At 40.2% G+C, this 27,833-nt stretch overlaps 1 protein-coding gene across 1 annotated transcript; it reads right to left on the bottom strand.

The window, feature by feature from the left end:
* Positions 1-6: 6 nt before the first annotated feature.
* On the bottom strand, positions 7-26,604 carry tbc1d19 (TBC1 domain family, member 19). Its single transcript, XM_006801710.3, has 21 exons — positions 26,409-26,604; positions 26,201-26,273; positions 26,042-26,087; positions 20,775-20,850; positions 20,580-20,654; positions 20,157-20,220; positions 19,359-19,405; positions 19,167-19,277; positions 18,499-18,571; positions 17,872-17,910; positions 14,565-14,677; positions 11,464-11,538; positions 11,312-11,374; positions 8,559-8,643; positions 8,099-8,143; positions 6,346-6,378; positions 6,131-6,240; positions 5,944-6,035; positions 2,248-2,363; positions 2,070-2,140; positions 7-1,144 (listed from the first exon to the last, which is right to left on the bottom strand). The coding sequence occupies exons 1-21, from the start codon at positions 26,502-26,504 to the stop codon at positions 1,070-1,072; spliced, it is 1,578 nt and encodes a 525-aa protein (XP_006801773.1). The 5' UTR covers positions 26,505-26,604; the 3' UTR covers positions 7-1,069.
* Between the last annotated feature and the right edge of the window lie 1,229 nt (positions 26,605-27,833).

Genomic DNA, 27,833 nt, shown 5'->3' with positions numbered 1-27,833 from the left:
CTGCTTCCTGGTCACTTTCCCATTCTGCCCTCTCTTCAAATGACTTATGGTGAGAGTCCAGATTACAGTACGGCATGTCCAAATAACTGGTCCCAAAGAAGCAGGAACCCCACAGAGGTCGACATAATTCACGACTTTACAGGATCACAGAGGAAGAAACTCACCAAAATTAGATTTTATTTGAAAACTGGTGCAGAAAAAACACCTTCAACACGATCTTGACACTGACTGGCAGAGAATACTTTGACCCAAGTACAGACAAAAATGGATTTGACTGAATTTAAAAAAAAACTGCATAAATAATTGAATACATTCAGGAGTTAAGTACATTATTTAAAATTTAAATACATTAATAAAGCACAGACAATGGTGTAAATTAAATACTGGCACTGAAGGCGCTAAACGTCTCTTAAGGGTGCAGTGATTTGCATTTCCTTCCTTATACAATAAACCATGTACGTACGCAGCAGCTTCTAATTACTGTATATATGAGCAACAGCGTAATTCAGTTTGTGGCTTTCTTTCAACATGCTGGTGCAGACTGGGGGCGTCCCGGTCTCCTCGTTCATCTGCATCGGCATTATTTAATAGCGTCGTAACAAGCAGGAGCCACAGAGCGGAATAAATTGCATGCGCTAATTAACGTTTCATTAGCCAAGCTTGGAGACGTTACTGTTATTCTCTCTCGCAATACAATCGCTGCTTCGTGCAACACGTCTACTAATGAGCTGATCCAACCGCTGCTGCCTGCGAGTGTGTGCGTGTCTTCTTCCCTGCAGAGCATATGGCTTAAGGAGGCCAGCTTAGCCTTTTGCTAGTTTGTAGTCTACGCTTATATACTGTACAGCATCTCATAACACGATATTTACAGTTTACGGTGCATATGTGCTAAAGGTGGCTTCCACTTTCTTCTTGGGATGCGGTGCGAGATGCGGTGTGGAATTGAACCGTCTGTTAATCGGACCGTTAATCATGTCGGTGCGGGTGTGGCGTAGTAGCTAAGTGGCACTTTATCCCTCCCGGCGATGGTATGCGCGTAACACGGCCCGTGCTGCCGTGTCAGCGTTCCTCACATGGCCGTGGCAAACAGAAAGACCTGGATGAGCGGCATGACCTTCAGAGTTGAAAGGTCAGCGAGGACAGCCTGCAGTGAGTTTGTCAAAGAAAACACAAATAAGAATTCTGACCTCATTCCCCATCTCACCTGTGTGAAGCACACCCTCTCCCCCGCCCCACTTCTCAACAGACAAAAAAATGCAACCACACAGATCCGACACGCATAATAATGATGACGCAGGATCCTTGGGAACCGACAATCCTTGCTTAAGAGTACACCGTTCCCCACCCTGTCCTTTTGGGAGTCAGTGAGAGATTAAATTTAGGGAGCATATCATGTTTAGAGAGAAGGTTTACAATTTCAATCCAGGCCCCAAGGTTCTAAATATATAATATAAGGAGCAGTGTGTTATGATATCTTGTCTCTACTGGGGCAGGTGGTAAATGAGCAAGCAAATAGTGCCGGTCTCATGCATCATATTATAGTTTAACCCCAGCCTCACCCCTTGGAGGGAGGGGAGTCACTGTATGGTCTGCTCCTGGTTTCGGGAGCGGACGGAGCGTACAGTACAAACATGCTAAAGACCTGCATTTAGTGTAACGGGGCAACACGAGCGACAGTGCAGGAGTCACCGCAGGCTGCACTTCTTCATCTTTTAGCTGTTTATTTGACTAATTCGAAGCTGTGATAATAATTCTGCAGCTGATCTTTTGTTACAAGACCTCCAGCAATAATTGAAATTAATGACAAAATCTCCTTTTAAGTGCTGCTGGGATTTGGATGAAGAAGTTGGTGTGCTGTGCACAGGGCGGGGTAAGAGGGTGAGGGTTCTTAAGTGTCGGGGTTTTTACAGACATCTGCATTCAGATGACTGGGTTACTGGTACTGAATGATCATCAGAGGCTATTTACAGCCTTCCAGGAGTATGTGAGGAGGACAGGGAGAGGGACTGAAGTCAAAAGTTTCAAATGCACACACACAAGTACAAGTCAAATATAACAGACACATGTACCTCGGCTGAAGCCAGCGACGTCACTTCCATCAGGTTCTCGGCCCGGAAGGCAAACACAGCAGCTGCTAGAACTGGAATAGAAGGATGGGAGTTGGATAGGAAGAACTAATCAGACTCAAGCATGGAGGGCATTACAATTAAAAAAAAAAGACGAAACCAGCATGTTACAGTTGTTTACCTGCAACTACCTCCAGTGAATCATATCCAAGGATTCGATCCCAAAGAAGAAGCAGCTGATCGGTGGAAAGGTAGCCAGAAAAGGCCCGTACCATCCACTTAAAGGCTAGACGCAACCTAGAGACAAAAACATCTGTTTGTAAACTGATTTTATGGCTACAGTTGTGCAAATGTGTCATATTAGCAAGCAACTCAGGGTAAAATACCAGCCCTGAATCCCCGAATCAGTACTAAGACTGTAATTCCAGTAATTCAACACTAGATGGGAGTAGCTGATAACTATAAGTCTTTATACCATACGAATAGGCAAACATCGAATGTTGATGGCCTAAACAGGAACACACAAGAATACTAGACCAAAAAAAAAAACCAACCAAAAAACCGGTGGCCGCCAGAGCTACCACTCAGCCTCCTGGCAGTACAATCTGTAGATGGCACAAATCTCATGGAAGTACAAGCTCTAGAAGACAATTTCCAGGTCTCTGTAGAGGTTAATGAAGTGCATATGAGCCTTAGTGACTTTATTTACTATATCAATTCAAAGGAAAATGTCTACGTAAGAACCAGGAATAATAAATACTAAAATTATAATAAATAAAAACCACTAAAAACACTGTCACTTTTTGTGATAGTAAGAATTATAGTTTTTTTTATGTTATATTGCCATGGAAATAACACTGAAACCCAAGTGCCTGGAGTGACTAATCAGAATAGTTATTACATATACTGTTAAAACCCCTTTCCAACTTCCCCACACCAGTATACATCATATCCTGTCAATCTGTTGGAAACCCAGGAGTCTTTATGACTCCACCCCTTTGGCCTGGTAGGCTTTTACCTCCTCACCACCAGGCTGAGAACAAAGACCCTTTACGTTAAGAAGACTGTTTAACCTTATATGTAATTACCATGAGGTCTAAATAGATATTTCATCACTCACATGTATGGTTGTGTTACACCAGAGCCATGTGTTAACACACGTTTCAGTAGCATGATAGCACTGTGATTTGGTTTCGTCCTTAATTGTAACTGTTTGTCCTTATCTGAATGTATAGAGAAAATCATCCATCCACCCATTCACCCTCCATTTGTTAAATCTACTAAACCAACATTGTCATAATAAACCTTAAAGAGCTTTTTAGATCCTGTGTTTAAATTTGCACAGATTAGATATTCTGTGGGCCAGCACAGCCAAATCTCAGACTCCTTTTTTCCATCCTAAAGTGCTGGGTTGTTTGGAACTGAAACCCTTTTTTGATGCCATTTTTGCTGGGTGGTCATAAAATGAAAAGACGCATTACTAGTATTTTAGCTGCATACCTTAAACAATGCAAGATTTTCATTCAACTTGACCTCTGACCTTGATCTCAAGATCAATGTCATAGACATTTGAACTTACCTGAGATTTTTAGTAGATCCACTTCATTTGAAAATCCTATGTTGTTTCAGTCTTATACTATCATGTTCACATTGCCCAGTGCCGACCCAACCAGCCGGCAGGGTGACAACAATACCCCGAGCTTTTCAGGCTAAGTGGGGAAAATTAAATGTGATGCTCCATCTTTTAATGCCAGTTGTCATGCTGCATAAAGCAACTAAGACTGAATGCATGAAGTTTAAATACAATCATTATGGGCGTGAATGTCATGTTAATTTGGGGATTTTAAGGATTTCTTTGACTTATTCCTTTTCCAAGGTGGAATGATTGTACAGTATACATCTTTAACGACTTAAAAAAAACAAGAACTGGATGCACTCTAATTCTCACAGGGTCAATAGTACAGATATTGGCTTCATACACTCACTTAACTTTTCATAAGTGGTGCTTAAGGTTCAAGAGTATCTTAACTTGACAAGGTCTGTTAACTTCTCATTAGTAATCTTGACTGACTACAACTGGTAGTTTCTCTTTGCAATATCAAAAGGATTTATTGGACAGCACTCATTGGATTGACCAATACTCAGAACATTGGGTAAGTGCAATAACTCTATGGAGATCCAAGAAAGGCAATGGTAGATTTACACAATTTGCGAAAGTCTGTTGGATTTCTAAACAACTGCAGATTCCAAGATCATCAGTTCAAACAAGTTTTTTTGAGTTGAAGTACAAGTTTTTCTGATGTGGGTATGGAAGAAGACCAAAAGTGTAATCCTCAGATGAAGAAATTGGTCAGGATGTTCAGGAACAACCCAGGAACCACCAAAGGTCAAGCCTGCCATGAATTGGAAAATGCTGGCACACCAGCATTCCTGTCCACAGTGTGACCAGTTTTATCTCCTCGAGGACTCAGAGGGTACCCACCAAAAAAGTATGGCAAATACTGCAAATATGTGATGTCTTGATAAATCAAGCAGGTATTTGAAGTTTACACAGCACCATTCTCGCATGAAAATATCTTAAAAGTTTCTTTTGTGACTCAGAAAGAGTAATATTTCAAATTCCGCCACTCTCTGTTCCTCCGCCACTACCTCATTTGAGTTTTTTTGGACAAAATGCATTCTGGGATACTGCATTTTGTAATTTCGAGCTGATTGGAGACCAAAACAGCCAATCAGATTGGCTGGTTTTGTGGCACAAATATAACGGTCACCATCATCATAATTTATTTATTTATATAGCACTTTAAAAACACACCTGGTAGACCAAAGTGCTGTACAATACTAATATGCACATAGTAATAAGAAAGAGTTGAACGCGCACAGGCAGAAATGTTGAGAGCGCGAGCAACACATTGCGAGCGAACGCAAATGCAAAACCTGAGCGAGAGGGGCTGCTATTGTGTGTGTGTATGGATAATAGCAAACACTGAAATACATTTTTTGCAAGCAGCAATGAATTTTGTTCACTCAAATTCAGCTTTTCTTTGCTCAAAATAAATTTCTCCTCAAAATGCAACACTTGCACCTGCAAAAAATTTTTTATGTGCGCTCAAAATAGTGGCACAAAAATAACGCCATAAAAAACAAGCTTCAAACTTGATTGAAATTTGCAGCTGGACAAGTCAGTTGCCTTCTGGAGAAAAATGTTATGCTCAGACAAGACAAAGATTGAGCTATTTAGTAAACGGACTGGTTCTTATATAGCGCTTTTCTACTCTTTCTCAAAGCACTTTAAAAAACTTGCCTTATTCACCCATTCACACAAGCACTTTTTTCAAAGCTTTTTCTACATAAGTGCATCTAACATTCACACTCTGATGGTTGATTTGTGGATATTGCCCAAGGATATTTGGCATGCAGACACTAGCAGCCAGGGATCAAACCACCGACATTCCAACTAGCAGATGATCTGCTCTACCCCCTGAGCTACACAAACAATTAGCCACAACAAGATGTATGTTTGAAAGAGTAAAGGTGAGAAGACTGCAGCGACTGTCAAGCATGGTGGTGGTAACACAATGCTTTGGGGCTGTATATAATATATATATATATATATCCACTTTGTGTAATATACCAGCGGTACTGGTATATTGCACAAAGTGGATGGCATAATGAAAGAAGAGGACAGGCAACCACTAGATCGTTAAAACTAACCAATGGGACAATGATCCCAAGCACACTTTTAAACTGGTTTTGGACTGGATACAGCGGGGATTGATTGGACAGGAAGTTATTCTAAGCTAATTATTCAATAGCATTGCTAGCCGCATGTTCCTGGTGAGATACACTGGACCACAGTGTGGAGTGTGCTACTCACGGCTGCACCCCAATCTGTCGCAGGTGGTAGAAGAGCTGCGGCAGGTGGGTCTGAAGCAGCCGCTCGAACTGCAGGCACAAAGACAGTATACCCTGCAGGAGCACACGAGAAACCACATGAAGTACATGCATGAAGTCAGAAGAAGAGAACGTTTGGATGTTGACTTTTAGCAAACACAAAATCTTACCGAGGGGTGGGAGGAAATGGAGTGCAGTCTGAAGAAGTATCGGATGTACATTTCCCTGAATACGTTGTACAGTTTGAAAGGCTCATTGTACAAGAAACACAAAGGCGCAACTGTGGGAGAAATTCAAATACACACTCCCTGTCACATCCTGCTTATACTGTCTCACTTCTGGAAAAAGCAGCAAGAGTACCGCTCATAATCACAAACATACTCACCGTACATTGAAAAGCCATGAAAAGGAATCACACCTGTTCAAAAAAGATATGCAAGTCAGTAAATTTCTTACACATAAACATCAGTTACATTTTCAGCGTGACAAGCCATATTGACTTTAGACTCCAGGTAAACTTTTTTTGTTTGAATGTGTGAATAATTGTGTAAATGCTGTGCTTCTGTCCCCTGTGATGATATAAGATATAAGATTTTCAATCTAACGTGAAGAAAAGCATTCGGTGACGACAATATTAAACTATATAGAGATGGTTTGATAAACAAATGGCGCCAATCGTCTTTATTTTCATGGATTTATAGGTTAGAGATCAGGGCAATGTGAGCCTAGCTGCCATACTAAATAAGAGTACACACCGTTGCCAGAATGTAGAACACTGACAAAGTATATAAGGAAGTTTAAACATCCAAAAGTACTTTGTATTTCACTTCAGTTCCTAATAACACAAACAGTAAAAAAAACACAAAAACTGATGAACACATCACTGGTAAACTCCTAAACACACTACAGTGGTCTCTCGCTATAACGCGGTTCACCATTCGCGGTTTCGCTGTTTCACAGATTTGTTTTGGTGCAATTTTGCATGCTTTTTTTTTGTAGTACAGCGCATTGTGTTCTGCGTCCTGATTGGCAGTAGACCATTGTGAATCAATCCCATGCCGTGTCTCCTGTCCAGTACAGAATGCGTTCAGCTTGTCAAATTTAAATAAATCTTCGATCTCTAGCAGTGTGACTCTGAAGTGCTGCACTGTGTGTTTGTAAGTTTTCTCCCCAACATACACAACAATGTCGACGAAACATTTTGCACCGTCAAAGGCAACCGCGGGTGTGTTTGGTTTCATTCTATATAAGACATATTTTTCTAAGAAGGTTTGAACTTTGAGAGTTTAAACAAGAGAGAAAAGTGTGAACATGTTCATGCCTGTTTGAGGAAAAGTGTATAAAGTGTCTAGTGAGGGGTTTTACAGCCTTAAAACATCTATAATAATTGTAAAAATAAAGTTGGCTACTTCACGGATTTCACCTATCGCGGGTTATTTTTGGAACATAACTCCCGCGATAAGCGAGGGACCACTGTACTCAGTTTGTACAAAATATCATGGAGGAATACGCTGGAAATAGTGGATCCATGTTGTAGTGCTTAACATAATCGGCTTAGGTCTCAATCACAGGGAGGCCAAGAGACCAATTGGCAACCATGTGGCAACTACTGGACACTAGGGAAAAACGTGTGTATTCAATAGCTATTTGTGAGTGGCTGCTGGCAGTGAAAACAATTTCATTGGCTGAATGCAGGCCTAGAGACCGGTCATGACCCATGACAACCACTGGATGCTAGGTAAAACTGTGTACTCTGCAACCAGTTGCAGAGTGGTAGCTATAGGAAAGTTAATCCCATTAGCAAAGCCATCTTACTTTTCTCTAATTTAACATGTAGATGAGCTGAGTCTGCAGTGAGGTAGTGACTTAAAGGAAGAAGTGTAATAAAATACATTTAGGCATGGCTGGGTTGTTTAGCATATTATTACATGTACATTTTGTAAAATTATATCATATTTTCACTTGTAATTCTCGCTGTTATCTTTACCACAGGTATATGTTGAATTCCCGTCTTCAGTTATTCATTTTTTATTCTTATAGTTAATCACTCCCTCAATAGATATTTGGCCCGTTACATAAAATATTGCTGAACAGAGAAATAACACTACCAGAACATGTGAATTAATATTAAAGCTCACCATTGGGAGGATAAACAACAGCACACTCCTCATCTCCCACTTTCCCTGTGAGACAGACAAGCAATGACATTAGCTTCTAATCTTTTAGTCAGTTTAACCACATGCAAGGCTTATCATGGAAATAAAAAATTGTAGCAGCTAACAAAGAGATTTTGACTTTCTTGAAAATAAAATCACCAGGATTTTAGTGAAAATACATTTAACAGTGTTTTGATTTGTTTTTCAATAATGGCATTTATTCAAATGACCTGGAAAATACAGACTACTGACCATACAGACATGCTCACCCCTCTGCATCCCACACTCGTCTTAGGTCAGGTTCAAAGAAATAAACACAGCTAACATGCAAAGTCATCGGTGTATGAGAACCCATGTTATACGTGTGAAGTGCCATTCCTCTGGCCTCTTGCCATGAAGAGATGAGTAACTGTGTATATTTGTCCTTAGCTAATAATCTCACCTTGGATGTATGACTTGGGAGGTGTGGCACTGTTGTATTTGAAGTGCTCCAGGACGGCCGTGTCACGGGAGAAACACAACAACACCTGGGAGGACAAAAGGGGTGGAGTTAAATACTGCGGACACGGAGTAAGACACATTTTCATGAACTGATTAAAAATGATGGTATCAGATAGTGGATTTAAGGTTTGCAATGCTTAAATTTCATGAGGGATGTATATAGGATATGTTCCTAATATGTAACAGTATCCCCGCCTGACAACCGGGGATAAAAGAGACGGCAGTTAATACTCTTATCTGCTCTGTGCTGGTGATGGCCTTGAGTGGCCCTGATTCCTCTTGGGTAAGAAATCTATTAAAGCAGAACATCTGGGGTCAGGGTTTCAGGATGTACTGAAGCAGGCAGTTACCGAGCCTTAAGTGGCTGCTTGTTTCACAAAAGGACCGCATGAGTGAGAGATCTTTCCATTACAGTCCAACTTCTATATATTTCTGCGAACAAATTTCATTTCCTGTAGCCACTTAAGCTGAATCAGCGCGGAAAAATAATCTCTAGAGAAAAGATGAAACCAGAAATTCGTACAATTAACTTGGCGGATGAGGACTGCAGCAAATCGTGGTTTGCTTGACCTTTGAGATTATTTGATGGGATGTCACTGTGGGACTACTTCTCAGGTCTAATTCAAATGCATTTTAGCCATCTTTTACCCTCTAATGCCAAGTCTATCACATTAGATGAGATGAGTTTTGTGAGTTTTTGAGACTTCTATATAATCAGCTTTCATACCCTCACCATTTCTACACACAGACAATAAAGCAGTCTCATCAGTGCAGTCACATTGTATGATTAGAACAGTGCTGTGGTGGAAAGTCTTTGACTGAAGCATAAAAAAACATCCAAACTCAAATCAAGACAGTTACATTTTTGTATTAAATGTCAATTTAATGACTTTAACAATGTCACGTGAATATATGTTTATCCAAAAGACCTGATGTGGATTTTTCCAGACGTATAAAGTTCAGTACAAATGTCTCGAGACAACCCTCAATTCTTTATATCTTACAATGGAAAAGGGAAATAGCTGCACTGATTTACTGAACCTCCAAATATACATGGAAATAGAGTATATGAAGGAAAAACAGAGTTTGGTATGACCACCTTCATTCTTCAACACAGCCTGAAAACTGAGCTTTCTTGTTGTTTAAGTATGTCACGTTTCTGGGGCTGTGGACCCAGCGTTTTAAGTTTTAGTTTATTTTGATGTTTATGTTTAAGTTATTAGGTTAGCTAAGTTCATTTGTTTATTAGATTCCTTGTGTTTTCTACCCCTGTATCTAAGTTTCTCTCGCCATTTATGTTTCATGTCGCGTGTTGTATGTTGTCAAGTTTGTGTTGCCATGTCTGAGTTCCATGCTGTTTCCTGTTTTATTGTGAAGGTCCCTGTCCTATGTGCAGTGCATCTAGTTTTGCTTCCCCTTGTCTCATTGGGTTTAATTTGTCCCATCTGTGTTCCCACCTGTTCCCCATCCCTTCGTTATCTCTCTGTGTACTTAAGTCCTCCTTTGTTTGGAGTCAGGTTGTCTGTTGTTCACATCATAGTTCCATGCATTGTTGCATCCAGGCCAAGTTTCGTGTTGAGGATTTTTTCATGCTTCTTTTTAGTTCACCCAGTTTAGGTTAATGTTAGTTTTGCTTCAGTTTGCCCTTTGTTTGTACCTTTGTTACCTGCCTCATTAAACGGCTCGCTTTTTCTTAACATTCAAGTTTTGTTCCCTGTCCTTGGAGTCTGTGAGCCTTTTTGTCAATCCATACAGTCTGCCACTGCCAGACTGTGACAAAGTAGTCTACAAGAATAGTTCTCCAGTCATCTTGAAGGACATTCAAAGCTCTTCTTTGGAAGTTTCTGCCTTTCGTTCTGTTCTCTGTCGAGATGATGCCACACTGCTTCAATAATGTTCAGTTCCAGTCTCTGGGCAGACTAATCCAAGACTGACAGTGATTCATTGTGTGGCTTTTTTATAATATGGCATAACATTTCTGGAAAACTCTAAACTTGCGTGTTCTCAAGAAGTAATTTCTGCTTACGTAGCTGCTCAAGAGCAACAATACGTGGATTATTTCATTGCCTAGTGAGTTTAACATTAGTCAACATTGACAGGAATACTGTAGCTTTGTTCATGTACCTATGTGTTCATCGGTTAAGCATTAGGGAGCATGATGGGCAAACAGTCGCTGAATAAACCGGTTGCCCAGTACATGCAAGTATTTATCAGCTGAGCACTAAAGGGAAACCGAGCAGTGAGTGCCAGTGAAGCTATTAATACAAGGTCGTATCCGCATCTGTGCTGAACAAGTAAGGCAGATAAAGATGAGCGTTGCTATTAAGTGACAGTTAGCTAAAACGAGTTTTAATGTTTGGCGCAATCGGTTTCTGGGTGACGTAGAAGCTCTTATCTCACAGGAATATGGAAGACACAACAATGACTTTGTTTAATCTGCAACAGTGTAAACAACTGAACTGTACAACAAGATAAGTGTAACAAATTGATAAGGGAGGCCACGGGCAGGTTTCAAGCCTTTAACTCTGTTGATAGAAGTTAGAAACATGTCAACAGATACAAAGTTTTAACTATGCTGAAATGCTAAACAGTAACAAGTTCCAAGCAAGCACTTCATTAATATTTGAGCTCAGGTCACAACATTTTTTGAAACACAACTCCTGGTATGGTAAGTAAACTGAGAAGAGACCCTACCTGATAGAGGAAATCTTCAAACACAAAGTAGTAGTCGTCATTACTGGCGGTGAGCTTCACATCCTGTCGGAGAGGACGTTTTGAAATTAAAATGATCTCAGAATGACGTAACGTTACAGATTATTGATGAGCACAGTGACAATGTAACTTACCTTATAGATAAGGTTGTCCACCAGCAGGTTATGCTGTATGACTCCTGCCTTTAACTGTTCATAATGCATCACATCCTGAAACAGCAGAGAGCCAACATGTTTAATGTCAACTTTCAGGCGGTTTCACATCCAGAATTCATAAATCGCATCGCAAACGTAACGAGAATATTCCCCCCATTTATTATTTAAAATATACCTCACTCTCTTTAACAGATCCCTCTAAGTCAACTTTATGCACTTTCTCTGTCTGTGACTACAGCAGGTTTGAACGAGGCTTCGCGCAGAGGTGACGTGTTTCCAACCGCATGGTTAAAATCAAGCGCGCCTCCGGTTTGAGACAGGTTATCATAAATGGACCAAAGAAAGAGCACCTACACAATGATCGGCAGTGAAGTGAGAGCAAAAACAGATGTTTCTGGGATTTTGACAGCTGAGCGAGGACACTGAAAACACTGTGGTAATATGGACAGCGTCAGCAAAAGATAGCTCTGACAACTTCTGCTAAAATACTTCAAGTTTATATGTCCTGCTGGTATGGAGTGGAAACATGGGTCACAGCAGTTCACTTTACAGGTTAGATTCGTGGATAGTGAAATAGATCTGAATTGGACACCACTCTACAAAACTTTAAAAATAAAGGATAAAACAATTACAAAATATCTCACTGTGTTAAATCAGGTGTAAAATGGTAAACTGTGATACAATAGGATCACAAAAAGAGCATGTTTATGACCAGCACTCAGGAAGTAGGGATGCAGCCTGGCTTTTACTACAAAGTCCTGCTGTTTATAGAGTCTGATTCAGCAGCATAAATACAAAGTGTGTTGTGTATACCGGTTTGTTTTGTTGTAAATAAATACTAAACTTTGATGTTTTTATGGTGATGTCAGCCTGCTATGGCGTCACCCTGTAGAGCATAGGTGTCAAACTTTGGCCCGCAGGCCAAATTTGGCCCGCAGCCTAATTACATTTGGCCCGCGAAGCCATACCAAATTACTATTAGAGCTGGCCTACTGGTATTATACAGCTAATATATATATTGTTTAGCATTAAGCTTTGCTTGTTCCATATTCAGTTTTCCAGCAAAACTTGTTTGAGTCCATAAGAAAAGATTCATTCTTATATCTGGAGGAAGATTTTTTTTTTCCAATAAATATTAACGTTAGCCCGCGACTTTGTTCCAGTTTTGAATTTTGGCCCACTGTGTATTTGAGTTTGACACCCCTGCTGTAGAGCGTCATATTGAAAAAATAATAAGCTCTCTCTGTGCTCCATCATATGATATATTACTCAATAGTGTTGAGTAGTGTTAGCGCTCAAGATCAACTTTGACCTTGGTCAAATGTTTAGCCCACCTAGGTACTCATGTCCGCCAAGGCCCAATATATTGTTGTGAAGATGATCCCAAAAACACTGTGGGTAATACAAAGTTTTTACTCTGACCTTGAACAGAATTTCAGCAAAACGAAATCAGCTCGAGCTGTTATTGGCATCTACCCTCACACAAAATTTGAAAATTATATCTTGAAAACTTTGAACGCTAGACTGCTAACAAACAGACAAAACAAACTGATTGCACACTTCCTCCCTTCAGGGGAAGAACAAGGTGCTGGAAACATTGCCCAGAGATTTAAGTCCATATTAACATGACAGCACCACGCAGCTCACCAGCACATCCCAAAGGGGCTCTATTAAACTGAGATCTGGTGACTGTAGAGTTGCTTTTGTCTTCCTGTCAGCTCAAAGCAGTCTGTCCATTCTCCGCTGACATCCAAAGGCAGAGAACTGCCACTCACTTGATATTTTTCCTTTTTCAGACAAATTCTTCCACATCCTAGCGACGTTTGTGTGGGGAAACTCCTAGAAAATCATCAGTTTCTGAAATAATCAGACCAGCTGTGGCACCAACAACCATGCAACATTTAAAATGACTTAAATCAGCCTTCTCCCTCATTCTGATGCTTGGTTTGAACATCAGCAGTTCATCTCGACCACATCTGCTGCCTAAATGCATTGAGCCGTTGCCGTGTGATTGGCAGAAATTAAAGAGATTCGAGATTTACACAAGTTGAACAGGTGTGCCTAATAAAATGGCCTGTAAATGTCTATATTTCAGCATCAATGACACCTCCACAGTTGTGCATGTGTGCCATTTGCACTAAATGCGCCACCACACCATCACAGATCTTGTTAACAACTGTTTACAAAGCTAATGTGTACTCTTCTTCAGTTACATATAAGATTTAAATGATTTGCACTTTGCATTATTTAGTTTAATTACACCGCGTCCCAAACTTGTTTTCAAAATTAGATTGGGACTATTTAACATTTATCAAAGCAACACCCAAGTCATTTGACTGAAGAGATTACAGTCTTCATATTAGATCTACTGAAAGATAATTCTAATTCATAATATACACAATGCAGACAATTTTGCACCAGCCACATTTATCCTGTCTGTAACTAACCAACTGTGACTGTTTAATGTGTTTGCCCTTGTGGTATCCAAAGCTGTGCTAACACTCTCCAGACCTCAGCAGGTTTGCCCACATAGCTCTCTCTAACGAATCAATCTCTTAATCACAAGCATTGTTTTTGCAACTTGCCACCAACATGAGACTCTGGATTGCAGCGTTTACACAGACCTCTGCCACACACACAGGCAGCCACGCTGTTTGTGCTAACTGTGCTACACCCCCCAGCATCTGATTATGTTAACGTTTCTACAAACAGTCCCAGCGAGCCGATAAGCAGCACACCAGCGAATGCACGGATTGTCTAGTGCAGAAATTGCAGTTCAGTTGGTGTTACACATCATGTGTTGGTTTTTAGTGCACGGTATAAATGCAAGGATGCAAAGTGTTTGATCCTGGTGCCGTTCTCCAGGGAAACGAATACACCTGAGGCCCAACGGCCCTTCAGCTCCAAACCGTTAAGCGTGAATATGGACGCAGCTGAAAATTTCCCCTTGTAGTAAACATGCCCTCTGGGAATCACTGCAGCTGTGTGTGCACGGCTGCTCTACTGCAAACACAGCCAGCTGACGGTGGCCACCAGAGTGCAACTCGGCCGTGTGTGTGTGTGTGCACAGTGTACTATACCTGTGGCTGGTTTGTGGCGTTAAGGATGAGGGCCCACAGGTCTGCCCGGAGCCCGGTGGGGCAGCCCTGCCTGCTGTACTGCTGTGCTGCTGCGCTATCCTCCTCCATAACCACTACACAAGAGACATAAAGACAAAACAGAGAACGGGTGCATTGCACATCTGTTATTCACCTTAGGACCAGGCGTCCTTCGCCTGGCTATTCCCCATGAAACATTCAGAAAGAGGGTTTAAAAAAAATTCATGAAGTGAAAAAAAAAAATCACAAATCTGGTTAACTGTGACACATTTCTGACATTTGACAGACTAAATGACAGAAGAATACAAGAGATAATAATGGATTACATAAAAAAAAAATTAGTCATATTCCAGAAGCAAGAATTTCAAATGATGTATTCTTCTTCTACACATGAGTTGGATTTGTGTCGGTATTTGTAATTGCTGTAAGAGTACGTCTTAACATTCAATGTAAATACACGAATGTTATTTGTGGCCCAAACCATCACAACTCCACCACCGTGCTGACAGATGTTATGAGGTGTTTGTGCCGATATGCTGTCTAAATATCTTCACGTAGGTCTCGTCTGTCCAAAGCACATTGTTCCATAAGTTTGTTTAGATGCACCTTTACAAACCTAAGCCATGCTGATATGTTCTTTTTATAGAGAAGAGGATTTCTCCAGTTATTTGCAGCCTTGGGGCGTCCACTCCTGGGAAGCTCTGCTGCTGTCATGAATGTTTTCCACTTGTGAATAATCTTTCTCACTGCTGAATGATGGACTTCAGATTGTTTGGAAATTACTTAGTTACTGTTAAATAATGACACAGTGTAAAATGTGCTGTTGTGCTGTATTTAAATTCATTCAAGTCCTCCTAAGGACCAGAAGATACGCTTTAGTCCTCATACCTAAAACCTTAGAATTAAAAGAGGGTCTACTTTCTTTTTCAATTGGCTATATGAAGGTAAAACAGTAGACTGGAGGAAGAACACATGTATGTATATGAACAACTGGAGGAGAAAAGAGTAGCAGGCCTAAAAAAAAACAAAAATAACTAAAGCAGATGAAAAGTATCTGAAAGTCATGTCCTTAAAGAGCTTGAAGAAATCTTAAATAAAGCAAAGACCTGACATAAGACGTTCCTATTGTCCTAGCAAAAACAAATAAATGAAGGGTGGCTCACGACTGTATACAAAGATATTCAAAATATTCAACATTTATTGAGAATTCTGCAAGAATCCTCGACAAGTAGCACAAAAATGAAAAGACTGAGTGTGGAGGATGTTTTTCTCCTCAAAAAAGTGTATAAACATCAAAAATATTAACAAAGACATTCCCATCATTTCTGCGTAGCTTTCCAAGAAATCACTCAGGCACATGCTGGAAACAAACTCTTCAACTTCCCCATTCTGCCCTAAATCTCTGTTGTGACAGGAGCCAAAAACACACAGCTCTTGACTTAAGGTGCTGGCCAGTCATAACATAAACGAACACGCTCCTCGTTTCCTAAATTTCGTATTCGAGTGCACTTACTCCTTCGTCTGGACCACGAGGCGCAGCTTAGGCACAGAGGCGTCGTGGTTGTGTAAATAAACTACTGCCTGTGTTTGTAAGACTCTTGTTGGCTGATATCTGATTTTGCCCGTGATACAGGTGGTGTTGTTACAGAGCAACGAGCTAACAGTTAAAGTGTTACCAATCTGAATGCTCGTGCTTCCACTCAGAGGTGGCAGCCATTCACTGAGTCACACAAATACTTCCCGTTAGAGGTTGGCGCATCGATCCAATTATCGATATTGTTGATACAACGCTGGCATTGGTACTGGATCAGTACTACTGAGATAGGATGGATACATGGTTTCCTTTAGAGACAGACGCAGGTTGTAGGTTAAAAGTATCAATATTAGTAGTGGCAGTACTAGCCCTGTATTTTCTCTTGGTATTAGATCAAAACATACAATATCTCACAGCACTACTTCTCAGGACTCTTTCTGAATCACACTTTCTGCTTGTAACTCTTGTGCCTATTTTGGGGCTTCCATAAATGGGTCACAGTTGATATAATTAGATTAGTTTTGAAAAGATCTCCATAAAAAGGCTCTTAAATACAAAAATTAGAAACAAGACTGTCTGCTCATCAAGTTTCTGTGTCACATTTGGAGTTATACTTTACAAGTCTTAAAAAATGACGAGGTAATGACATTCCTGGTTGCCTGTTAGGACACTTAAGCTGCTACATATTTGTACTTAGCATAGAGGAATGTATGGGCAAAAATGGAATTTAAAGCAAATATCCTTGTTTTTTGTTGTTTTCTTAAGAGAAATGTCATGTTATATTCATTGAAAGGACACGTATTTCCTTCCTTCCCTTCCCAAAAGACAAACAAACTGGTACATTCTTGACCAATAGGATGTGGATTTACACTACATTGCCAAAAGTATTCACCTGTCTGCCTTCACGCGCATAAATGAAGGGTCTGAGGGTCATCCCATTCTTAGTCGATGTGGTTTAATATGATGCCGGTCCACCCATTGCAGCTTCAACTCTTCTGGGAAAACTTTTCGAAAGGTTTAGGAGTGTTTATGGAAATTTTTCACCATTCTTCCAGAAGCACATTTGGAGGTCAGACACGCCTCCACTCTAATTCATCCAAAAAGGTGTTCTATTGGGTTGAGGTTAGGACTCTGTGCAGGCCGGTCAAGTTGTTCCACACCAAACTCACTTATCCATGTCTTTATGGACCTTGCTTTGTGCACTGGTGTGCAGTCATATTGGAACAGGAAGGGACCATCCCCGAACTGTTCACACAAAGTTGGGAGCGTGAAATTGTCTAAAATGACCCCTCCACCAATCGTCCATCCGAAGGTTCAGTCACACCACATTGACGTTACACCACTTCATCTGACTCTTTGCATTGCACTTAGTGACGTCAGGCTTGGATGCAGCTGCTGAGCCATAGAAACCCATTCCACGAAGCTCTCTATGCACAGTTCTTGAGCTAATCAAAGGCCGCATGAAGTTCGTTGGTCCGTCACTATTGATTCTGCAAAAGTGGGCGACCTCAGCGCACTATACACTTCAACCTAGGTGAGGTGTATAGTGCGCCTAGGTGCTTGATTTTATACACATGTGGTCATGGAAGTGTTCATTAAAACACCTGAATACAGTCATTTTGGATGGGTGAGTAAATACTTTTGGTAATTTAGTGTACAATGAACAAAATCTCATGAAGAAAATAGAACTCAACAAACCATTTCCACAAAAAAAAAAAAAAAAAAAAGGAATAAAAACAAGAACCAAACACTGACCTTTTTTTCCGATTTGCACATACTCGTTTTCAAACAAGTCTGTACAGGAACGAGAAAGAAAGAACAGATTCATCAGTGGTGCTATCTGCTCGATTTACAAACAGACATGCTGGATTCTATTTCAAGCCTGAACACCAAAGTGTAACAATGTCGATATGTGGCCTTAACCGAGATGTTGTTTGAGAAATCCCAGACGGCCCTTGTGGCACAAGAAAGGAACAAGGACTGATATGAAGTCCCTGTGGTATATACACCATTAAAGCCCTCTGTTCATTAGGTAAACACATTTATTCTAGAGTATTCTTTCTTAATCACAACCAGAAATGTGTTTAGGTCTGGTATTAAAATGCTGCTGAGTGATAATTGTAATTATTCAGATCTAAGCTTGCCTACAAATTATGGATTTTATAGGACAAAAAGTCCTCTGGAAGTTTTTAAAACTAATGAGCCTCTGATTCTGCCAAACGGCTGACACAGCGCTGTAACACGGAGCTTCTTTTCCTGACCCTACAACCACCAGCATGTTATCGTTACAGTTTGAACATGTCTTTTAGGGCATGATAACTACCAAGCTAAGTATCTGTTATCAGTCTTCTCATCCTTCTCCTTCCAAGAAAGGAGTAATACCTGGATGGATGAGTGCGTGGTCATCAATCCCCATCTGTCCACTGGTCAGGTTCAGCTCTGAGTAGGCCTCTCTCTGAGAGTTTAACACAACAGACACAAAACGCATGAATAAATGTCAAATCTATTCTTCTTTCAGTTCAAAGAACACACTTCTACCTCAATGCAAGACGTTTTTATTAATAAACACAAAACATTGAAGAAAAAGAAATATATTAAGAGACATTATTGAGACACCCATGACTTCTTTATATTTTGCTTATAAGGCAAGAGTGATGAGTTAAACAAAGACGAGTAAAACAATGAGTTATGAAAATAAGTGATAAACAACACAGCTATTAGTCAGGATTTAATAGCTTGAACAGCAGTCAGGGAGTTTCACTGCTGCATAATGACAAAAAGCTATTTCCCCTTGTTCAGAGTTTGCTCTGGGCACCACTACCACTGAGCTAAGAGGCCTCTCTGGGCAATACTGCTGTAGAATATCAGTGATATTCAGGTTGAGAAACAGCTAATAAGCCTTTAAACTGGCAGCCAGAGACTTAGGAATTGGAGTGATGTTAGCTATCCTTTGAATAAGCTGCTGGTGTCTGATCCCGCTCACAGGTTTTTCCAAATCCCCATGACCCACAAACATGTGAAGTGAAGTGGGGAGGAACACAGATCCCTACCAGGTGTGGGATGTCCCTGACATTGAGAGGAACCTGGATGAGTCCCCAGTGACTCCTGACGCTGATGTCCTCGCTGCTATCGTGGTTGGGGTTCCGCAAACCGATTAGGACCTGTTTAGACAGCATTTATGTAACATAAAGGAGTTCAATCCTGATAATAGCAGTAAAAAACAAGGCGAGGAATGTGCTTACTTCCAGAAAGTCTTTCGGAGCATAGACAGGCCTGAAGCGACTCAAATCTGCAGCGATATAAACACGTAAACAATCTTTACAATGCGTTATGTAACAGAAGTCAAAAAAGCCATTTCTTTGCAAACTTAATTTATCAACTTCAACTTAAACACACATCTATGCACATTAAAGGCCAGCTCTAAGTGGAACTTCTGTCCACCGTCTTCATAGCACCGCAGTAAATTCCAGTCCTGTGTCATCCTCAGAACAAGGCCGGATTAAGGCTTTGGACGAGAGGAAGGGGTGCTGCTGGTTATCTCCCTACCAGGAGTCTGGACAGCTTCTAGATTCACGATCCAAAATGTTTACAGCCGAAGGACGGCACATCCTAAATGTTATTATACACCACTGAGCACTGATAGCACTGTTAGGACACGAGATTAGGGTGTTCTTTGTAAACGCGGTGGCCTGAAGTCAAAGTGGTACGTATCTTCTGACAACAATAAAAACTCTTTTTAAACAACAAAAATGAATTCATAGCACAGGCTCAGTCGTCTATGGGGAGGCTTGGCAGCACAATTCCAGCGTGTGTTCTGCAAAAAGCTACACTGTGCGCTATGCAGATGTTACAGAGCCCGAGTGCCTTAGAAAGCCTTGGCTGCATTAGCGCAGCTTAGGAAGCAAACACGGAAGTGGCAGATCTGGTTTTGAGATGTGCTAAGCTGGCGATAAATACAGCAGCTCCTGGACGCATCAACACTAATCTATCATAAAAGGCAGATTGCTCGAGGCCAAATCTCCTGGGTAGTGTCTTGAGACCTGGTTCATCTGTGCCCATCTCGTTCCATTTGTTGGTGAGCTCCTTCTGCTCCGCCGCGGGCCTCTGTGGAGCAGGCGGAAAGACAAGATTTCAACAAACAAATGCCGCACATCCCGTCTTAAAAATGTCACATCAGTATTGCGTTCGAAATAATAAGTCATAAATACAATCGTGCCTGTGCAGAAGCAAGCAGTAAAACTGATAAACAGACTCCAAACAACACAGTCTGGATATCGTCAGTTAAAAAAGCTGCTCGGGTTTAGCCGCAGCTCATAGCTCAGTCGGCTCAGGGTTAAAATCATGCAGGGTTTTCAATTTGTTACATTTGCAACATCTCTAGAAAAGATGTTGCAAAATAAAAACAAAAAACCCTACAAACTAAAATCTATAAACTTGGCTGTGATTGTCAATGTTTTAGTTACCATGTGAGCCAGAGGCACTCCAAGCTCTGTGCTCATGCTGTTCAGGCTTTTGAGGACACGCTTCTCCCAGCTGGCCTGTGTAAGAGACACACACATGCGCACACCTTAGTGATTTAAAAGTGAATTTGGCAGACAAAAATGATAGGAGTCAGAGAGAAGTGGAGAAAATGAGGAAATAAAAGCAGACGGGCCGACCTGTGCCTTGCGCATGTAGACCAGCGGCTCTTTGAGATGCTCCGGGGGAGCTGGGGGATGCCTCGGGGGCAGCTGGCTGGAATAAGCAAATGCAAGTAAGACAACGTTGCCGACTGACACACAAATAACACCACTGTGTTTTTTACAAAACACTTACAGCTTTGGGGAAAAAATGAAGCCGGTCATGGCACAAAGAGCATCTTATTTTGAAAAGAAACACATCTGAAAGGAGGAAACTGTCAAACAAAAGGGAAATCTTACTTTTTTTTTCCCCCTTTACAAAAAGCAGGCAGTCAGTCTCCATTAGAGCCCCACAAATGGAGACCAGATGAGTCAGAAGACATCTCCAAATGCACAACTGTCACGCCCCCCCCAGCTAAGCCTGCTCAGGGCATGCCGAATGATTCAAGGTCTCAGAGCGTTAAACAACGTTCACCCCAATCTAAACACCTACAAGAGTACATAGCGCCAGAAGAAGGAGCCATTAGTCACTGTTATATGTCACCCTCTAAAAGCAACGTATTAAGTCCTTGTTTCAGACTGAGCCTAAGGAGAGACAGTCCGGTGCTCTTCGAGATAAGTGAGTGCAGCACACGTTTCCGAGCTTTTTACGGAAGACACAAAAAGGCCTCCAGCCAAACTGAGATTTCAGATAAAAAGAGTGCATAAATGTGGATAACAGTGGAGGGATTGTTAGTCTTTAACGTTCAGGGAACAATGGCTTTTTAGCTACAATAACAAACACAAATAATAACAAAACAAACCAATAACACTAAGAGGAGCCAAACTTGTGCAGGAGAGAGCAACATTTCTACCAAATTAAAAAAAACCCTGCATTAATCACCTTTAAATAGATAGTAGTGTACCAGCTTTATTATATTGTGTTATTATATTGTGCGTGTTGTATTTATGTGTAAACAAGGTGTAGAATGAGATGAATCTATAACATTAACGCAGTCTGATGTTGGGTTACGTAACCAGTCTCTTCCATGAAGCCGTGCCCGTGTTGTTGTGCGCGCTCTGAGTCACTGCACGCTCCTGACCCCGTTCTCCCTCTGCTTCTGCAAGTAAACCTGGCTCCACTCACTCACACGTCTTCATTATTTCCAACTTATTTGGAAACCTTTTCTTTAAAAAAAAAGAAAAAAGCAGCGACTTTCTGCACAAACCTTTGTCATGGTGCTGGACTTTATTGAGTCTCCTACTTGTTTCGATTTTGATCATTTCCCCACTGTCTCTTGGATTCTCTTTTTTCTTCATGACTTCTCTCATCTTTCGTGTAACTGCTTCCTGTTGTGTTTTGGTAATTGTTTGTCCTTGTGCGTCTTCCTCTGCCTTGACTTCTTGTGTTTGTCTTCCCTCTGACTCCCCGATGGTGTTTTGTCTGTTTTGTCATCTGCCTGACATCCTTCCTTTGTGACTGTCAGCCTCACCTTAATTTGATCCAACCTTGTCTGCTTCTATAATCAGCTCTCTGTTTACATTAAGTCTTCTATAGATCATCTCTATCCCCCTAATGTGTTTCAAAGACTTGCCAAAGACTTCAAAGACTTTACCCGACTATTCTCGAAAACATTTGCTACTCTTCACAAAAGAAGGTTGCCATCACTGCCCTGCAAACACTTTGCATTTATTTTATTGCAAGGCAGCTGACATAAACATGAATGAGCCAATCAACTGTGAATGAAGGTACTTGTGACTTCAGTCTACTTGTAAATATAGGTGAAGTTAAAAAACAGCACTGGTGTCATGGCAATTTGCACCTTGACCAGATGCGTTTTGTAGTCATCAACAAGCTTCAGGTATAATTCTGGCTGATATTTGATCGCTCTTCTTGGCACAACTGGTAGATTTCATTTAAATTTCTTGGTTTCTTGGCTTTTAAGTGTAGTCCACAGATTTTCAGCAGTGTTGAGGTCGGATTTTTGAGAAGGCCATTCCAGCTATTTAACATTAGCTTGCTTTGTCCGCTCCAAAACCATATGTTCTTAGGATCTTGCCCTGTTGGAAGACCCAGTTGTGTCCAGGTTTCAACCACGTTGTTGATTTCAGGTGAAGTTGGAGAATTTGGAGGTAGTCCTACTTTCTCATTATTCCATCCACTCTGTGACGGCAAAAACATTTCTCCAGAAAGTATGTGGCCTGTCCACGCATGTAGCTGCTAATTTCAGTTGGACTTTCCCAACTTGTCTAAATCTACAATTCTCCTCCTCAAATCTTCACTGAGTTCCTTGGACTTTCCCAGTGCTCTGCGTATTGTTCAATCCATGGAATGGTGTCAAATAAATCCTTTTTGTGCTACAAAGAGAAGTGACCAGTTGTAGTCGATCACAATCACTGGTTGACTACAATGATCAACCAGTGATCATTCGTTAATAGGCCTTGGGTTTGTCAAGTTAAAAGACACTGTAGAATCTTTAGGAGCACTTTTTAAAAGATTAAGTGAGTGTATGTATATATTTGTATATATTTGAGCCTGCAGGTATACTTTGAACTTGTGTGGATTTATGGAAGCCTGTATCCACCAGTAAAAGAAACAAAAAAAACCAAAAAAAAAACAACAACTATTCATAACTCGAAATTTCGATTTATTAACTCAAAATGAAAAAACAAAAAAAGTAACTCAAAATCTTGAGTTAGCGCTGCCAATCAGTAATCTACGTCGTTTTCTTGTTACCTGGAAGGATCTAGCGTAGAGGAATGCGCACTCAAAACCAGATCAAACATATTGGCACTTTCAAGAGTGCGTTTGCTGATAGTAACGCCATGTGATTTAGTTAATAACACAAGGATTTCATCATTTGTGAAGCCATGCTGAAAATAATCAGCAATTTGTGCATTTATGACTGGCTGTAATGCACGATTTGATATCGTCGTGTTGGTGTTGTTCCCAGATCAACATAGTAAATGTTTTTCCAGGATCAACATTGCAAGTGACCAATCAGAATGTTGTGACGTCATACTTTTGTGACTTCGGGAAAAACCGCCGTAAAACAAAAAACTGTACTTAAGCTGCGAGAAACCGCCTCTGTTTGCCGATCAACGGACCCTGACCCTGACCCTGACCCTAACCCTTTAATAAACGCTAAGCAGAATTGATATTGTCCTTGCAACATTGGAATTTCATAAATGCACGAATGGCACGAAGAATAACGTTACAACAATGTGATTGGTCACTTGCAATGTTGATCCTGGAACAACATTTATTAAGTTGTTCCAGGAACAACACCAACACGACGATATCAGATCATCCGGCTGTAATACTGGTGGCTTAGGTGCAGCATTTGTAGCTGAGGGCTTCAGCTTCCGGGTAACAAAGAAATTACGTTATTCACGTAGATTACTGATTGGCAGCGCAAACTCGAAATTTTGATTTATTAACTCAAAATTTTGAGAAAATGAAGTCAAAATTTTGATAAAGATAACTCGAAATTTTGAGTTATGGATACGTTTTTTGTGTGCCAGAAACGGGCTTCCATAGTAGATTAGATCAAATTAAAAATTAATTCAAACTTGTACACCCACTTTTTGTTTTAAAGTATTCTAAGATGTATGCTGTACAATCATACCAACCTGGAAAAGAACAGTTCAAAGAAGTCACTGAAACCCAAAATTTCCATGAGATTAATTCCCGTGATTAGTGGATGTCAACTTTTAACCACCACTGTACTTTCCATTAGAAGTTAGCAACACCTTTACAAGATATTGGAATAATCGGTGTACTACATTTTTAAACAGGGAGTTTTTGGCGCCATCAAGCCAAAAGATACAAAGACAGGATTTCTGGTCTAGGTTGTCCAGGTCTTCTGAAGCAGTTTCCCAATGCTAGCATCTCCTTCACTGGAGGTACACGTAATCAATCATATAATCAAGAATAAAGAAACATGCCCTACTGCATTGTGGGGTGTTTGTCAAGCAGCCATATACACAGATATCACAAGAAATTTTACCCAAAGACGTCAATAAATCAAATTTAGCAATCATGATGAATAAAATCATTTGTATTTGATGGCTTTTCACTCTGTAGATATACAGAGTGATTGTGTCCTGATTCCTGACTACATTCATGTGTCTTTACAGCATCCTCTGTGTGCCTGATAATGAAGATGATGAAGACAGACTTTCACATGTCACATATTTGCTGTCATATGCAGATACCAAAGTTTAACTATAGAATCTGGGAAAACTTTATTTTTGTTTATTCCTACTTTTCTGTGAAGGAAAATGAATCTTCCATAGAAAAAGCAATAACCCCTTTGAAGTCTATCAGCAACCATCAGTAGGCTGATATTAGTCAGCAATACACAGCAGTGACTCAGCAGATCGAGCCGTGCATCTTTAGTTTGCTAGGAGGAAAAACAAATTAAAATTTCCACTATATCTAATAAGCTAATCATGAGAAGAGGTTTACAAATTTTCCATCCCTAATGTGTAAGCATTCAGTTTCCATCTAAACTGAAATGCACAGATATCCTCACAGAGGCTATTAGTACATGTAAATGTTTATTTTGACAGCCTAACATTATTTAATTTATAAATGCAGAGATTTTTCCTGGCTCACAACGAGCCTTTGACAGGTGACTACACACATAAGCACGACTGGCCCGCGTGGAGGACGCTCTATCTGATATTTACACTTACACATCTGCTGTTTTCTGGAGGCATTTTGTTTGTTTGTTTGTTTGCTTTTAATGTATTTTAAGCTAAAGTAAATGAAATCCCCAATTTAGAAAAAAAAAGGATAAAATAGTTCTGTTTTTTTTTTTATTATATACAAGAAAAAACTGTTTACTTTAAAGAGGCCAATGCATTTTTCTCTGTTTTGCCTATTTGTTTTTGTTTTTTTAACAGTTTTATGCTCAAGCAAATTGAACACATTTCAAAATATCTATTTTAAAAGATATTATGGGCATCAGTTTAGCTCACTGGTTGAGTAGGTGACCATTTTACTATCATCCTGGTAAAATTCATCTCGGGAAAAAGCTCAAATTCGATACAAAAAAAATTCAAATTAAGTGCGCATGTTAGACATGGATGAATGCTTGAAGCCATGATGAGTTTTTATAGAGTGATACCAAACGCAAGCATGGCACAAAACTAGCTTTGAATCATTTTGAGGCTGAGAAAGCCCAAACACAATGACTGTCATGCTTGAGTAAATTCAACCCCACTGTGTGTGTGTGTGTGTGTGTGTGTGTGTGTGTGTGTGTGTGTGTGTGTGCAGTGCTTCTTCATGCATGGACAGCTTTACACCAAATGTCACTTACATGTGCAGCTCTCTGTACACTGCATTCTGCAGCTTTCTTTCCCAGCCTGGAAAACATTGGAATTTATTATTATATGTTATAATATTATTATCACTAAACAGACAAGAGACAACAGCTTAATTATGACTTTGTGAGAAGAGATTTCTTGCAGCTTGCTACCTGATGTTTTGAGAAAACTGCGGACGTCCTCTTTTAGAGACTCCAGTTTTACGTCAGGCTGGTGTAAACACTCCTGAAAACAATGGGGACATGGGGAAATCAATGCTTCACATTCTTAGACATTATGTGGCCTGGATGCTGTGGTTTTAGCTAAAGGTGAGCTAGAAGCAGAAGCACCGTGTCGTTAGCCACATGCTAGCTCACTCACTTTGGCTTGCCTCTCTATCTGAGAGTGTAAATGGCTTCCTCTGAGCCGCTGGATGATCTGAGCGATGGTCAGAGACAGCTCGATGCCCTCGTCCATCCTCCTTCTGGTCAAAGCCCGTTCAGTTATGCGTCTGAAGCCGAGCGGCTCGCTTCACTGCGGCTAAACTGTCAGCATCCAGCAGCCGCCCCCTGCAGAGGTTACTTAGCAACTGAGGACGGGCTGCGTCTCTGCAGGGGAAACAAGAACCACACACATTAGTTCCGACCTCAGAAAATAATTCCGAGGGTACCTTTGCTTTCTTTTTTCTTTTTATCACCTCTCCTTTTTAGAACACATTATGGAGGCTTGTTTCTGAAAAACTCATTTTTTTCCCATCCAAATGTCAAAATTTCTAGTTAATATCTCTATATTTTGGCTTGATAACTCGAAACTTATATTTTATTGTACTATCAAAAATATTGATTTAAGTATAGAGAGAGAAATGTGAGATATTATCCAGATATTGAGCTTCTAAACACAAACAAACCTTAGAAGAGCGCCAACTCTAATGATTAAATGTAATAATAATAATAATAATAATAATAATAATAATAATAATAATAATAATAATAATAATAATAATAATAATAATAATAATAATAATAATGAGGCAGAATATTTTTTGCCACGTAGATACAAACATATCCAGTTTGTCCAGTCACCTCCTCTTCCTCTTCACTACTGCTTCAAAAGTATCTGGTTTGCAGCCAATCACAGCCAGCCTTCCTGATCACTTTATTCAATCAGCTCATCACAACCGAGTGATAGAAAATCTCCAACACTGTGCTGCACACACTGAAGGGTCTCTCTGCGGCTGACCTTTGTGCATCTTTGTCATGGATGCCATTGATCTGTGGTATACCAGGTACTTGTATCATAAAAACACAGTTATCATAACTGAGTAAGTCTAAGGTGTTTATCAAGTGTGAAGCACTATTTCGCATGGATACTTATTATAGCCTTACTGAGAAGTGGTAAGGCTAGTATAAGTGAAAATTGGTTCTTCTTCTTGATTGTGGTTATTTAATTGTCTGGAAAACAAAACAAAACAAAAATACACATTAAAACATCATGGGCTTAAAATGTAGTCTTATTCAGGTTTGGACTTGTCAAGCTGACTTTGACTGAATCACGTCAGCAATTCTTCACAGGAAAACCCCCCTGAGGCCCTAACAGGAATTCACACAAACTATGCCTTGTGTGTGAGCAAAGTGTTTACACTGCGTGAGGTTCTGAAATCTCACTGATGACAAAAGATTTCTAAAATTAATTTTTTTAAAAATTAAAAGGCAAACACTTTTTAAAATAATGAGAATAAAACTGAAACTGAAAACAATAAAAACAAAAATAAAATAAAATAAAACTTTGCTGGTTAGGATTTCTATA

Source organism: Neolamprologus brichardi, chromosome 3 (genome assembly GCF_056152115.1).
Source record: "Neolamprologus brichardi isolate AB-2024 chromosome 3, ASM5615211v1, whole genome shotgun sequence".
NCBI classification, from domain to species: domain Eukaryota; kingdom Metazoa; phylum Chordata; class Actinopteri; order Cichliformes; family Cichlidae; genus Neolamprologus; species Neolamprologus brichardi.
The sequence above is the reverse complement of the archived record's forward strand: the minus strand, read 5'-3'. Positions and strand labels throughout refer to the sequence as shown.